Below are 16289 nucleotides of genomic sequence, written 5' to 3'. Positions count from 1 at the left end.
AGATGAAAGGTGAAGCAGAAAAGTTGAAGAATAAAGAACAGGAGAAAGCATTGTACACAGAAGCATGGGAAGATGAAGATTCATCATCTGATGATGAAGAGGATAAGTGTCTGATGGCTATAATTGAAAAGGATAGTGAGTCTAGCAAGTTTGAGGAAGATTTGAAAGCTATTGAGAAGATGGATAAAGACTCTACTTGTAACAAAGGTTCTGCCTATAAGGTACAAAACTTTGTAAACTATCTTAATAATGAAAAAGTGAGAATGTTTCAGTATTTGTTGCTTGATTTCAATTGGTGCTTAGAAGATAGTGACAGGTTAAGAACACAGATCATTGAGCTTAAGAACACCATCAAAGATAAAGATGCTGAAATTAAAGTATTAAAAGAATGTGAGGTAGAACTTGACACATACAAAATGGCATATTCAGAAGAAACTAAACGGTTAAATACTGAATTAGGAAGATCAATTAAAAAGGCAAACCATTATGAAAATATTTGCAAATCTTGGTGTGTTTCTTCCAAAAAGAATTCTGATGCTATTGCTAAGCAAGTACCAAATGATGTCAAAGCTATACTTGGTGAAAACTACACATTAGATAATAATGTGGAAGTTGATCCTATTATATTTAAGCCTGACATTTTACCAAATACTTTTATAAAATTTGATGGTGAGAGAAAAATTTTAACTAATGCTTTTGTAAGATCAACTGAGTTTGTAAAATCATTAGAACCTGTTAAACCTTCAGAGACTATAATTTTAGACTGTAGAAATCCATCAGAGTCTGAACTATTGAAACCTTCAGACTCTAACAGTTTAGTCTCTAAAAGTGAAAGTGTATGTTCTGACCTAGAATCTGACACCCAAGAATCAAGTAGCATAAGTGATACTGAATCATCTTCTGATAGTGTCACTTGTCCAGATCCTAAATGGTCAACTAAAAGAAAGTCAAAGTCAAAACAGGCTAAGACTATTAAAAAACTGAAAAGGAGAATTTCAAAGCTTAGTGAAAGATTAAAGGGTCAAGAAAAATTCTCAAAATCATCTTGTTTTCCTGAAAATTTCAAAAAGGTATGGAAACCTAAAGTTTGTGAAAATAAAGGTGTTTTGAAAACAGTGATGGATAAGTTGATCTGGATTGGTAACAAAGCTTTTGTATGGAGAGTTAAATACACTCCATCTGAACCCACTGCAAAGTGGGTTCCCCCTAAGATTTAATCATTTTTCTTTTGCTTGTGTCTTGTGTAGCAGGGTAATAAGTGGTATTTAGACAGTGGTTGCTCAAGACACATGACTGGATGCAAAGAGCATCTTGTAGGGTTTGTAGAAGAAAAGGGTCCTTCTGTGAGATATGGTGATAATTCTGTTGCAAAAACTATTGGTTATGGTACTGTTATTGCTGGAAGTGTGTCATTCAAGAAAGTTGCTTTAGTTGAAGGATTAAAGCATAATCTGCTAAGTGTGAGTCAAATTGCTGATGAAGATTGTGAGATCAGAATAAGAAAGAAAGCTGGAATTATTTATGATCCTAAAGGAAGACCAACTCTTGTTGCCTGGAGATTTCAAAATGTGTATATGCTGGATTTGGATTCTGTTGATTCTGAAATTGAAACATGCTTGTATTCTCAGTCTGTTCCAGAACTTAATTGGCTTTGGCATAAAAGGCTATCTCATCTGAATTTTAAAAATATTAATGAGCTTTCCAAAAAGAAGCTTGTTAGAGGTTTGCCTCAGCAACCTTTCAAGAAAGATAAACCTTGTTCTGCTTGCATTATGGGTAAACAAACCAAAACAAAGTTTCCCTCAAAATCCCTAGCTACTATTAGTGATCCACTTCATATGCTTCATATGGATCTTTTTGGTCCAATGAACACTAGTAGTCTAGGTGGGAAAAGATACACTTTGGTTGTTGTTGATGAGTATTCAAGATTTACCTGGGTTATCTTTTTAGCTGCAAAGAGTGATGCTCCTGAAGAAATCATTAATTTAATCAAGAAAGAGCAGGTTCAAAAAGGTGTTCTTGTTAAACAATTGAGAAGTGACCATGGCACTGAGTTCAAGAATGTTACTTTAATTGAATTTTGTGAAGAATCTGGAATTGGTCAAAATTTCTCAGCTGTTAGAACTCCACAACAGAATGGAGTTGCTGAGAGAAGAAATAGAACACTTATTGAGGCAGCCAGAACCATGTTATGTCAATCAAATGTTGCACTCAGATTCTGGGCAGAAGCTGTCAATACAGCTTGTTATACTCAAAACAGGTCATTAATTGTGAAGAGACATGGCAATACTCCCTATGAATTGTATCATAAAAAGGTGCCTACTATTCATTACTTTCATGTATTTGGATGTAAGTGCTATATTTTGAATCAAAGGGATCAGCTTGAAAAGATGAGGCCAAAATCTGATGAAGGTGTGTTTATTGGTTATTCTTCTGTGTCTAAAGCATATAGAGTGTATAATAAGAGGAGGATGAAGATTGAAGAATCCATTAATGTTTCCTTTGATGAAAGTCCCATTGAAATGGATCAATCCTCTAGTTCTGAGCATTCTGCACTTGGTGAATTGTCAAATTTAATTTCTGGTAACAGTACTCAGACTCTAGATTCAGAGTCTGAGACAGATGAATTTAATTTGTCTGGACTGAAACATTCTGCAGATAATGCTCTCACTGAAGAAGTTCAACAAGAAGATGAGCCAATTGTTATTCATGAAGATGATCAACCTTCCAATACTACTGTGAATCCTGTTGTTCCTATTAGAAAATCTTCTAGAAATATTGTTATTCCAAAGCATCTTGAAGATTATGTTGTAGATCCTACTGGTTTACCTAAAACTGGTTCTTCATCTCAGACACCTGTGTCTGATTTTGCAATTGCTAATTATTGTTTCTTCTCAAATTTTCTTTCACTCATTGAACCCAAAGAAGTAGATGAAGCATTGTCAGATAATGATTGGGTTGAAGCTATGACTGAAGAATTGACAGAGTTTGAAAGAAATGATGTGTGGGAATTGGTTCCAAAACCTGAAGGTAAAACTGCAATTGGCACTAAGTGGGTTTATAGAAACAAGGTTGATAAAGATGGTATTGTGGTTAGAAACAAAGCAAGGTTGGTGGCTCAAGGTTATAGACAAGAAGAAGGTATAGATTATGATGAGACATTTGCTCCTGTTGCTAGAATTGAAGCAATCAGATTGTTTCTAGCTTATGCCTCAGATAAAGACTTTGTGGTGTTTCAAATGGATGTGAAGAGTGCTTTTCTGAATGGTATTTTGCAAGAAGAGGTGTATGTGAAACAACCTCCTGGTTTCAAAAATAAGAAGTTTCCAAAGCATGTTTACAGGTTGAAGAAAGCTTTGTATGGCCTGAAACAAGCTCCCAGAGCCTGGTATGATACTCTGTCAACATTTCTTCTAGAAAAGAAATTTTCTAGAGGAGCTATTGACAAGACTCTATTCATCAAAAAGGAGAAAGGTGATGTGTTACTGGTTCAAATTTATGTTGATGACATTATTTTTGGGTCTACTAATCCAACTTTGAGAAAATGGTTTTCAGATATAATGTCAAAAGAATATAGGATGAGTAATTTGTGTACTCTAAACTATTTTCTTGGGCTTCAAATTAAGCAAAGTCAAGAGGGTATTTTTATTAACCAAAGTAATTATGTTTCTGATATGCTTACTAAGTTTGGTTTTAAAAATTGTTCCACTTTAAGAACCCCAATGAGTATTTCTGAAAAGCTTGATAAAGATGAATCTGGAAAACCAACTTGTCAATCAACCTATAGAGGTATGATTGGATCTTTGTTATACTTAACTGCTAGTAGACCTGATATAATGTTTGCTACATGTATGTGTGCACGTTATCAGTCAGATCCTAAAGAGTCTCATTATAAGGCTGTGAAAAGAATTTTTAGATACCTGAAAGGTACTCCTAACCTGGGTCTTTGGTATGCTAAAGACTCAGGGTTTGATCTAATTGGTTACACAGATGCAGACTATGCAGGTTGTAAGTTAGACAGAAAAAGCACATCTGGTGGTTGTCAATTGTTAGGTGGTAAATTGGTGAGTTGGTCAAGTAAAAAGCAAAATTCAGTGGCCACTTCAACAGCAGAAGCTGAATATGTAGCTGCAGGGAGCTGTTGTGCTCAATTGCTTTGGATGCAACATCAACTATTGGATTTTGGATTAACTTTAACCAAAACTCCAATAATGTGTGATAATGAGAGTGCTATTGCTATTACTGAGAATCCAGTGTTTCACTCCAGAACCAAGCATATTGAAATCAGGCATCATTTTATAAGAGATTGTGTTGAGAAAGGCAAAGTGGTGTTAAAACATATTGGCACAAAAGATCAATTGGCAGATATTTTCACTAAAGCACTTCCTGAAGAAAGGCATTTTTATCTTCTTGAACAACTTGGAATGTTAAATCCATCAGCTGAAATGTTGTCCAGTAATGAAATTTATTGAGTCTGAATTATTTTCTTAGAGTCTGGGTGACGTAATATTGTTCAGAGTCTGGGAAAGTTTACTCAAGTGTATTTTTGTGTATAAATTTGTTTCCTTCTTTCGTCAAATAAAGTTTTTTTTTTAAATTTCGTTTTTAGGCTAATTTTTTTTTCTTTATTCTATTTCCTAAAATAAAAGGGTCAAATTTGGTATTAATAAAGGGAGTTAATGGTAACTTTTTAAATTTTTTTGTCAGGAGTATTAATTTGATAATGATTGTGTCAATCTTTTTGATAACTTTCTGTTATGATGCATTGGGTCAATCTTGGCCGTGCAGACCAACCTGCAGATTCTGAGCAATCAGAGTCAAAGTTGTTACCCAAGAATTGAATTGAATTGAATTGTACAAATTGCCATTCTCGAGTATCTTTTCCGCCCTACACCGACACCGGGTTTAGTTGGCTCGGTAATTTTACTCGACGTGTGGTTGTTTCGAAACAGGGAACAACTTTGAATACACAAGCTTGTAACCCGCGGATGAACCGCACACTAGAGCCTTATTGGGGCTAAAACCAATAACGAGAGCCTTTTTGGTATCATTGGAATTAACGGTATACTCCACCACACAATGTTCAACAAACAGAGCAGGCAGAAGGGATGGATGAGGAAATCCCACTCAATTCAAACCCACCTTCTCCCACTGCTCAAGAACAAAATTCTTCATTAAACAACCTTGTGAGCTCACCAGCTCATACTGAGAATATTCACATGTCTGCAAACCTAGTTGTTCCAGCACCCATAGATGCACATCAAACATCTATTAGGCAAGGTGCTGCAAGTACAACTCCACCACCTCTGCTAGAGGTTGGTGAGGGGAGTACTTTAACCCAGCCTGAACCTACTAGGATAGTGAGCTTGGATAACCTCATTACAGTTACTGAGCCAACCCCCTCAGATAACTTAACTCAAGTCCCAATCCTGGACTTATCAAACCAAACTCAAGACCAATCTATGGCTAAACCTACCTCAGACATCAGTCTGCCACCTCTCTCTCAAAATGTCCAATCATTACACATTCTTGCACAGGCTGCCAATGCTTCATTCAGATCACAGGATGAAGTACAGGCCTCAAAAGCTTCTTTGTCCAAGGATCACCCTACTTCACAACAGGAAGGTGTTGAGGACATACAACCTTTATCAATCACAACTGGTTCTACATTGCAGGCTGAGGCACCAATCACAGAGGTTGGCCTATCTCAGGCTTTGACTTCTATGGCTAAGAAGTTTGATGACAAGCTTCTGGGTGTGCAGTCCCAAGTTGATAAACTCCATTCTAATTTGGTTTCTCATGATGAGGTGTTGGAGGTTAGGAGGTTGATTGGGAATGTGCAGGGTTCTGATGATGTAGCAAGTTTAACAGTTATTGGTGATAGGTTGAGTATTTTGGAGAACAAGATGCAAGGTGTTGAAGAAGTTAAAGAATGTTTTGCTGGTTTTGCCTCAGATATCAAGTCTCTTAAGGATGATAAAGCTGAAATTTGGAGGTTCTTATCTGCTCTCTCTCATGATGATGTCAAAAAGGGGGAGAAGAGAAAGAGGTCATCAGCTGAAGGTGTTGAGGGGGAGTCTTCCAAAAGGGCTCATATTGAGGGGGAGTTACAGGTTGAGGGGGAGAGTAATGATGGTGAAACTGAGGTGATTGTTAATCAAAATCAAGTTGAAACTGGAGTTGTTGAACCTGTCGTTGATGTTTCAATGGTTGATGCTGGAGTTATTGCTAGAGATGTTGGTGTTCAAGTTTCTCAAATTCATGATCAAGCAGTTGTTGCATGTGTGAATCAAACAGGTACAGATGTTGGTACAAGTGATGATATACAGGTGAATGTTCAAGAGGGTGGTGATGGCAATGATCAAGAAAATGTTGTTATGGTTGCAGCTGCTCAAGACAAATTGAGGTTTTTAATGAACAAAAGATTCAGGTTTAAGAGGTATGAAGGAGATGTAGTTAATGTTGAGATTGTGAAGTCAGAAACTGAGGTGAATTTGTTGTTGACTATGACTCATATGTCTGATAAAAGAATAAAGGTGAAAGTGAGTCATATTTTGAGACTTGGTTTTTGTGAATGGAGAGGGTTGGCTGTTTGTATTCAAAGATGTGAGGGAGATAAGGAAATTGTTGATGAAGTGTTTAAGAAAGTTTGTAATTTAGTTCATCTTGTGTTTGAAGAAGGTTTTATTAGCTCAAAGGACTATGAAGTTTTCTGTAGTATGTTTAATTTGGAGATGAAAGAAAGAAGGTTTAGAGGTCATGTTGGGAGATACTCTGTTCCAGAACATTTGCAGTTTATTGATGAAAGCTATGTTGAGTATTTGGATGCCTTAATGATCAAAACGACTGGAAATCTAAGAATGCTGATTAGAGTGGATCAGTTTGAAGGTGCAGATATTAATTTGTTGCTTGGATTGTTGACCAGGTGCACAACTGAACAGACTCATCCTTTTAGAGTTAAGTTGTTGAAACACTTGCAGGGTAAGTTGCCCATGTTGAAGAAAATGAGATATATGAAGAGCAAGTGTAAGTTGATTGAGAAGGAGCTTACAAAACTGAAGGAGTAGAAAGGGTAGTTTTTGACATCATCAGATAGGGGGAGATTGTTGGAATAAGATCTGATGAGTCAAAATGTTTTGCAGGAAGTTAGAGTCTGGAAGTTAGAGTCTGGAGATGCAAGTTGTAGAATCTGTTTGTGTGAACGGTTTAATTACTTGGTAAAGAAGCTATGGGAATTCTGGAGATCTGGATAAATATTTAGAAGATCACGTTTTGATTTGATATTATCTCTAGAAGATAAACACTGATTTGTTTAGAATATTAATAAGTTTTAGTTTATCTTTTCCTATCTTTTAGTCAAGTAGTTTTGGAAACCAAATCTTGGAGATTTGGTTTAACCTTGTATAAATAGGGGTACGATGTTCATTGTATTTTGTATCTCTCAAGCACGATTACTTTGTCTTTCATATTATATATCATTCGTGTTCTCTCAATTTTGTTCATATAATTTGTATCTATTGTTTATTGAGAGTTTAGTGTTCATAATCAAGTTATTGTGAACTAATAATATTGATGTGGTGTAAAATTGAAACCATGTACCTAATGTTTATCCATTACTCCATACTGTGAATTTATTGTACCTGGAAACTTAGTTGCTAAATGCTTTCGTTTTTATTTCTATGCTACTAAATTTTTGTACGGTTCGTTGATATAATTTAGATTGTAAATATAGGTTATAGTGCGTGCTTGACATTAAATATTGTATAAATTGTATACTTATAGTTAATCAATAAAATATGTTTGCTTTTCTTAAAAAAAAAAAAAAAAAAAAAAAAAACTACACACTTTTTTTATCAGTGAGTTTAATTTGGTTTAACCGAAACCGAACCATGTAAACCGATTTCTTATTTAGTTGGATTGGTTTGGTTTAGTCAAATAAGGTTTGGTTATTGGTTCTCAAAAATATTCTTGAAAACCGAATAAACTAAACCGAATAAACCACATAAACCATAAATCAACCGAATGAACACCCCTAGATAGAACTAACCTATATATATATATATATATATATATTTTTTTTTATTTTTATTTTTATTTTTTTTTGTTATCTTGTTTAAGAGCATGAATGATGGAATGAAAAAAGGTTGCGAAGTTAGGGTGATTATTTTAATTTATTAGACGGTAGTTAAAAAGTGTAGTTTTGTCGATAAGAAATACAAATAGAGTAAGACGATGTTAGGAAGCTTAGAACTGTGATCATAGTAAACAATGAAACCCGTTGAAATATTGTAATCTGAATTATCGACATGTATGATAAAATCTCAATAGGATGACACCATTTGTCCCTTCCCAACATTATTTTTAAAATAAGCATAAGCAATTTATATTATAAATCATTTCAATAGCAATAGCAATAGCAATAACAATGATAATTAAAATATAATAGAAACGTAAGCACACACGTTAACAATTTAGTTGCTATCGTAATGTAATTATGTATATAAGTATATAATACTCCGTAGTATAATAGAATATAACTAGTTTACGAACTCTCGCTTCGCGTCGGGGGTTCGGTTTTCAATGTATTTTTGTGCGTACTCGAGTCAAACTAAAAGGTATAATCCGTGAAAGATTTAAATGTTATTTTAAATTAACAATATATGTGCATCTCCGCGTTTCGCTATGGAATTGTCGACTTTTAAAAATTTAACGCAAAATCAACGTGTATGAAAAGTATCTCAAATATTTAGCATTTTTTAAAAAGAGTCCACTTTACGTATAGTTAGTGACATTGTGTTCCTAAAATTATTTCGAGTTTAACGATGGTGTCGGAAAAATTTAACTCGTTGCGAGCGAGAAGATATGACCCGTTGAATATTTGGGTGGAGTTTAGTTAAGATTTTTTTTATGAAAATGGTTATTTGACACTTTACCCCCCTGTTTGGGGGGCCGGTTTTAATTTTGAACAAAGTTTGGGGTTTTTTGTAAAAAGGAAAAAAAGGTGAAAACAAAAAAAAATAAAAAAATAAAAAAAAAGTGAAAGGACGAAAAATATTACTACGTACTACGTATATATTATATAATATTATTATAGTTATAATAACGGGGAGGCGAGTCGGGTCGGGTCGGGATAAGGGGGTAGGGTTGGGGGTGTTTTGTATTTTCTCGAGGGTGTGGGGTTTTTTAGTAAAATTGGGGAAGAAGATTCGTACGTTACATAAAGTGTGAGGTTGTGATAGTCCAAATAATAATACTATTCATTTAGACTATCTCAATTAGATATATACTAGTTTTCGAACCCCCGCTTCGCGGCGGGGGTTCGGTATTCAATGTATTTTATTGCGTTTAGTTTGTAAAATTATTCTGTGGCTAACGATGATGTCGTTGAAGCGCAACTCGAGTCGAACTAAAAGGTATAGCTCGTGAAAGATTTAAATGTTTTGTTAAATTAACAATATATGTGCATCTCCGCGTTTCGCTATGGAGTTGTCGACTTTTAAAAATTTAACGCAAACTCAACGTGTATGAAAAGTACCCCAAATATTCAGCGTTTTTTTAAAAAAAGCGTCTGTTTTGCGTATAGTTAGTGACATTGTGTTCCTAAATTTTTTTCGAGTTTAACGATGGTGTTGAAAAAATTTAACTCGTTGCGAGCGAGAAGATATGACCCGTTGAAGATTTGAGGGAAGTTTGTTTAAGATTTTTTATGAAAATAGTGATTTGACACTTTACCTCCCTGTTTAGGGGGCGATTTGAATTTTTGGAAAAAGTCTAGGGTTAAATAATAATAATAATTCAAAAAAAAGAGAAAAGAAGATGTAAAGTCGGAATTACCCGTGGTCACTATTCATTTCACCTATGTTTTTTTAGATATACGTATATGTATATAATTATAATTATAATATAATATAATATAATTATAATAAATATAATATAATATAATATAATTATAATAAAATAGATAGATAGATAGATAGATGGATAATGAATAGGTAATATAACAATAGAAAAACTAAAAGGGGCAAAACAGCAATAACAAATAGTTTAGAGACTATACTTGTAAGTTAAGTAGCCACCACTAAAAAAAAACCCACTTGTGCAAGTAGCCAAGTGCCCATTTACGAACACATGTCCTAATCCTTTATTTATTTATCTTTTTATTTAGTACCCAAAAATAAATAAATTAACCTAAAAACAATAATCCACGTAATAATTGAATATTATACATTCCACATGCAGATGAATCTGTAACATTTTGGGTCCCACATGCGCATCCGCAATCCTTCCTCCGTCGTTATCTTACACAAAAATCCAAATCCTAAAATACCACGTGCTTCTCACGTTCACTCATATATAACCCCCCTCACAATTCATTCACATTACGAACTAACTAACGTCTTAACATACATCCCGCCGGCGCATTTTATCAAATGGCACTTGTTCGTGAACGCCGCCAATCAAAACTCGGCCTCCGGTTACCAGAAATCACCGATCGCCGACCTCGTTTCCCTCTCCCCCTTCCTCCAACCACCACTGCCGTCACCACCACCACCGTAGCCGCCGCCACCGCCGTATCGGAATACGAAACCATTCAAGTTCTAGGTCACGGAAACGGCGGAACCGTTTACAAAGTTGTACATAAAAAAACATCGAATGTTTTCGCGCTAAAAGTAGTACACGCCGACAGTGATCCGATTATGCGACGGCAGATATTCAGGGAAATGGAGATTTTACGGCGAACAGATTCGCCGTTCGTCGTAAAATGTTACGAAATATTCGAAAAACCTTTTGGAGATATTGCGATTCTAATGGAATATATGGATTACGGAACGTTAGATTCGCTTATGAAAAATGCGAATACGAATTTCACGGAAAAAGTACTTGCTGACGTGGCGCGTCAAGTGCTTAACGGACTTAACTACCTACACGCTCATAAGATAATTCACAGGGATATTAAACCGGCGAATTTATTAGTTAATAAAAATATGGAGGTGAAAATTGCGGATTTTGGGGTGAGTAAAATTATGTGCCGGACTCTGGATGCGTGCAACTCGTACGTAGGCACGTGTGCGTACATGAGTCCGGAACGATTTGATCCAGATAGTCATGGATCAAATTACAATGGTTATTCGGGCGATATTTGGAGTTTAGGGCTAACTATGTTGGAACTTTACATGGGTCATTTTCCGCTATTGCCCGCTGGCCAGAAACCCGATTGGGCTACGCTTATGTGCGCGATATGTTTTGGGGAACCCCCGAGCTTGCCCGAGGGGGTTTCGGATGAATTTCGAAGTTTTATCGAGTGTTGTTTACAAAAGGATTCGAGTAAGAGATGGACTGCATCGCAATTGCTTTCACATCCCTTTTGTAGACAATACGAAAATCAATGATTAGTTTTTTTTTTTCTTTCTTTTAATGTAAATAGATCAACGATGTAATTCATGTAATCGGAGCTTCGTGATCTTTGGTTCTTACAACCAGATGAAATGTATATTCTAGCTTTCTTATCAAATTCAAATTCAAAATTGTGATTAACGGATAATATAACGTACACAAAAGTCAACCAGGTGTGATATAACACCACTGAAATGGCCAAACAATTCGTTGAAAATGTTTTTAGCATGTTAATTAAGATATTTTGGTTTTAGTACTCTTGATTTTACAATTTAATCGGATTTTATCTAATTACTTTCGATATGATACGATTGTAGTGATGTACAGTAATTAAGAAGAAAAGAAGTAATGGGTTAACGGGATAAAAAACTTCCAATAACAAAAAATTCGGGTTCCATACTTCAAATTTTGTATCACTGATGATAAGTTTGTTAATCTTTCCTACCGACTTCTTAAAGGACGTGACACATAAAATTCCACTTACTATATTATTATTATTACTAGATTTTAGAGCCCGTACATTGCACGTGTGAGTAAAAAACCATACTTGATTATATATTAAAACAGTGTTGTAAAACTTTCTTACAGAATCCGTGCACTCCAAAACTGTTGAATAAAAAAATAAAAAATTCATTCTCATAAAACAAAAAATGTCATTATATTATTTGCATTACAAATGAAATGAGAATGAATAGTGAAGATAAACACAGTATATTATGGGAGTTCACAAACGCATTTGAACCTCTTTATTTAGTATAAATATTTATCAAATTTATAATATAAATAATGAAAAAAACAGTTTCTTACTGATAACATTTTTATCAAAAGCATTAGTATTGAATATTAACGCATATATTATGAGTCCGTCAATTGAAACCATTTTAACGTCAATTGAGAATCAACTGATAAACACTAAACATTAACTCGTAAAAAGTTGTTTTGAAATTGATCTAATAATAATATTTTATGTACATCTTTAATTGTATATACTTTTAGTACAAACTAATTTTATTGTGTCACCTATTTTAAGATTAGTTGACACACATGAGCCAGTAAAATTTGATGACTAATATAATATTTTAATTTATGTAATGTAGGAAGAAGTGAATGTGAAGATTGAACATGATGGTGACTTTATGTTATGTTTTATAATAATAATAATAATAATAATTATAATATAATAAAATAATAATAATTATAATTATAATATATATATATATATATATATATATATATATATATATATATATATATATATATATATATATATATATATATATATATATATATATATATATATATATATATATAATGTATGTATATATTACGGCTCTATTAAGCGAGTCAACAGTAAACGTCGATTTATTAGCGACTTGACTGTCGTTTATAGCCTAAATTGAACTCCATGCATGCTTTCAAACCCATGAAAATTTGATACTACAATTTTCATGGAGACTCTTTTGATTTAATTGCTTATTTTTCTTTTACTCACTTTTATAGTTTTTTTTTCTTGTATTATTTTTTCTTCTTTTGGCCGGAGGTCCCCTTGGAAGCAATCTCTTTATCCGTCGGATAGAGAGAGGGAGGACTTTCTCGATTCTTGGAGTGTTTCACTCGGGGTGGAGAAATGGCCTCTCTTTATCCAAAGATAGAGGTAGAATTGTCTATATCTCACCTCCCTCATACCCCACGCATATGGGATTGGGTATGTTGTTGTTGTTGTAATAATAGTAATAATAGTAATAATTAGGGATAGCGCCCGCGGGCAACGGGCACGGATTCTATATACTCGCGACCTGTCCGTTGGGTTGGTTTTTTTCTCGTAGAGACCCGTTACCCGCGGGCGGGTAAAAATATTTCGCTCATGCCCATGACCCGCAGATATACGTGACCCGCGGGTAATAATATTATACAACTTAGTTATTTTTTTTACTGAAATTTTGTTAATAATATATAATGTGTGTAAAATGACGTGAAAGTCAATCTTTTTTACTTATATGTAATATTATATTTTTAATCATTATTACATTACAAGTAAAATTCCTTTTAAATTCATAATTGTATGTGTAAACTCGCGGATAAGTTATAAAAAGTCTCATGAATTAGCGGACCGGGTTTTACCCGCGACGAGTAGTATGTACTCGTGACCCGCCCGCGACCCGTTGACGGGTGTAATTTTATACCCGTACCCGTGATCACGGGTAAAATTTTATGATTTTACCCGCCCATCACGGATCGAGTACCTGCGGGTCACGGGTTTTTTCTCGCTCATTATCATCCCTAGTAATAATATAATAATAATAATAATAATAATAATAATATTTATACATATGTATTTCTGTGACGCACCGTACAAAACCATCGTGTACGATTCGTCAACAACAGGATCTTTACACGGTCAAACACTACATGATGTTTGAAAACCAGTTTTGCATTCATAAAAAGATAGCGTTTACAAAAGATAACGTGACACATAGGTTATTACAAAGCCATTATTCAAATAACATAAGTTGTGAATGCAAGATAAAAGTTTCATGATTGAGACATCTATAAGTAATGCAGCGGAAATCTAACACAGCAGGTCCATAACAGCAAGTCTATAACACCAAGACAGCAAGTCTATAACACCAAGACAGCAAGTCTAACAGCGGAAGCAACAACGTCTAAGCACCTGAGAAATGCACGCTTAAAAAGTCAACACGAATGTTTGTGAGCTATAGTTTGTTAACAGTAATGTAATGTAGATCACGAGATTTCGTATTCAAAACAGTATGAAAAGTATATGCTTATCCGTGGGCACCCGGTAACTAACTTAACGTAATAATAATACCCCCTAAAAGTACACTTGGCGAGTGCGTATGTCCTCGAAGTATCAAACACCCGTTAAATGCTAGCGCGACTAGCCCGAGTGGGGATGTCAAACCCTATGGATCCATATCTAATATTCGCGTTCACCGTTTCAAAAACCAATGATTAAACGTTACCGTGCTAAGGGGAAAGTTTATGCCGTTATATAACTCACACATATGTAAAGTTTAAGTACTAGTGTCAAGTAAGTAAAACATAAAAAGCGCATGTATTCTCAGTCCCAAAATAGTATAAGTAAAAAGGGAAGCTATAACTCACAGTGAATAAGCAGTAAAAGTCGATACGAGGTGATTAAGCAAGTAAGTCGGTCCGAAAGGTCGTCAACCTAAGTCAAAGGTTACTAGGTCAGTATGTTGTCCCAAAAGGTTTAAAAGTGCATAAATTAAGTTTAAGTGTCATCATCATCATCATTCATCATCATAAAAGCTAAGTATGTTTAACAAGAATAGTGATCGAAACAAAAGGCTGAATTTGGACCGCTGTTACGACCTCTATACAAATCGAAAAGACGCGTAGTCAGGGGCTATGGCTCCGTATGTGATTCCTATAACGGCTGACCACATTTCAGAACCTAACTCGTCTTCGTTTGACCGTGGCGACGGTTTAAGTGCGAGTAGGTCAGAAATTTCAGCACAACATTACAAAGGCGTAGTGACTTTCGGAAGGCTATAAATCCTAAACCGTAAATCGGATTAAGACGAGTCTTAAACGAAAAGTCATCTAATCGAAATGAAATAACTGAAAATAAATTTTCCAGAAGTCCAGGAATCTGATCAGATCCCAAAAAACATTAAACAAGTACTCCGGTGGGTTTCTTGGTTCTTGACGCTCATCAGGGTTCTCATTCTTGATGCTCGTAAGCTTCAAGTGTACAACTCATTGATGGGTTAGCATCACCTTGACCAAGATTCAACTATCAACACACAATATGTTAAGACCAAGTATGTGACACCGCTGATTTTTTTTTTTTTTTTTTATAAATACGTGGCGGAAGCATTAACGTTAATTAAACCATTATAATAATATAAACATATCATAATTACATAACCAAAACAGTTGACAGCTAGCATTTAACTAATACATATGGTGTCACGTGACGTTTCGATAAAAGTTTAGTTTTATAGGAAAAGACACATCAGAGTTGGCTCCTGTCAAACATAACACCAGCATGCCCCGTCTTCTCCCCAAAAGCATCATCTCTACAAAAGCTAATAACCTGCAGGGAGGAGATGGAGGGGAATTAGCACGAAGCTAAGTGAGTACGACTAACCACAGGCAATAGTATACAGAACAGTTATACTAATCATGTCACAAAGAGCTAACACACAAACATCACCCAAGTGCCGTCTACAGAGACTCTGGCGGCTCGGCCAAACCACCACCAGTTGATCGGGCTGGGGCTTACCAGAAGTTCCTCCACCACCGTATGTATATACATAATCCACACGCGACGGACGCGTTATTCACATATATATACACCACGGCTGTCTAGGCTACCACAGAGGAACCCAACCCGCAGGTTGATCTCTCCTACCGAGGCTACCACACAATAGGGACGCACTGGGCTCCAGCAGACAAGCATCAACTAACATGCAGTCATCACAATAAACTAACTAACTGTATCAATAAGTACAACTAACTAGCATGGCAGTCATAATATAACATGCTACTCTATACTAAATTCCACAGTCAGTCCCACTCACCGATTACTAGCAAACGAGAAGGTGTTCAGCTATCTAATCACTGAACCTTCTCTTTCTCCTTTTCTCCTGAGAAATACATATACACGAGTTAGTTTATGTCCATAAACACCAAATAACACAAATATAGAAATTTTGTCAGAAAATATGTCCGCTAAAATTTTTCTGTTTAACACTTATGCACTTTTGAAATTTTCATCAAAATCTCAAAATACAAACGGGCAGCATAACGGCTAGAAATCAACACTTGGTAAAATTTCCACTGCCCAAGACACTCGGTCGATGGTCCCATCCATCGGCCGATCGTCAACACACCATCGGTCGATG

At 35.2% G+C, this 16289-nt stretch overlaps 1 protein-coding gene across 1 annotated transcript; it reads left to right on the top strand.

The window, feature by feature from the left end:
• The first annotated feature begins 10396 nt into the window (after positions 1-10396).
• LOC139844918 (mitogen-activated protein kinase kinase 9) lies at positions 10397-11533 on the top strand. The gene has a single exon (XM_071835143.1). The coding sequence runs from the start codon at positions 10431-10433 to the stop codon at positions 11388-11390; it is 960 nt and encodes a 319-aa protein (XP_071691244.1). The 5' UTR covers positions 10397-10430; the 3' UTR covers positions 11391-11533.
• Positions 11534-16289: the final 4756 nt, after the last annotated feature.

This window comes from Rutidosis leptorrhynchoides, chromosome 4 (assembly GCF_046630445.1).
Source record: "Rutidosis leptorrhynchoides isolate AG116_Rl617_1_P2 chromosome 4, CSIRO_AGI_Rlap_v1, whole genome shotgun sequence".
Classification (NCBI taxonomy): Eukaryota; Viridiplantae; Streptophyta; class Magnoliopsida; order Asterales; family Asteraceae; genus Rutidosis; species Rutidosis leptorrhynchoides.
This window is presented reverse-complemented; position numbering and strand designations above follow the sequence as displayed.

Coding starts and splice junctions, on each gene's coding strand:
- LOC139844918 (XM_071835143.1), top strand. CDS start 10,431: ATGGCACTTGTTCGTGAACGCCGCCAATCAAAACTCGGCCTCCGGTTA.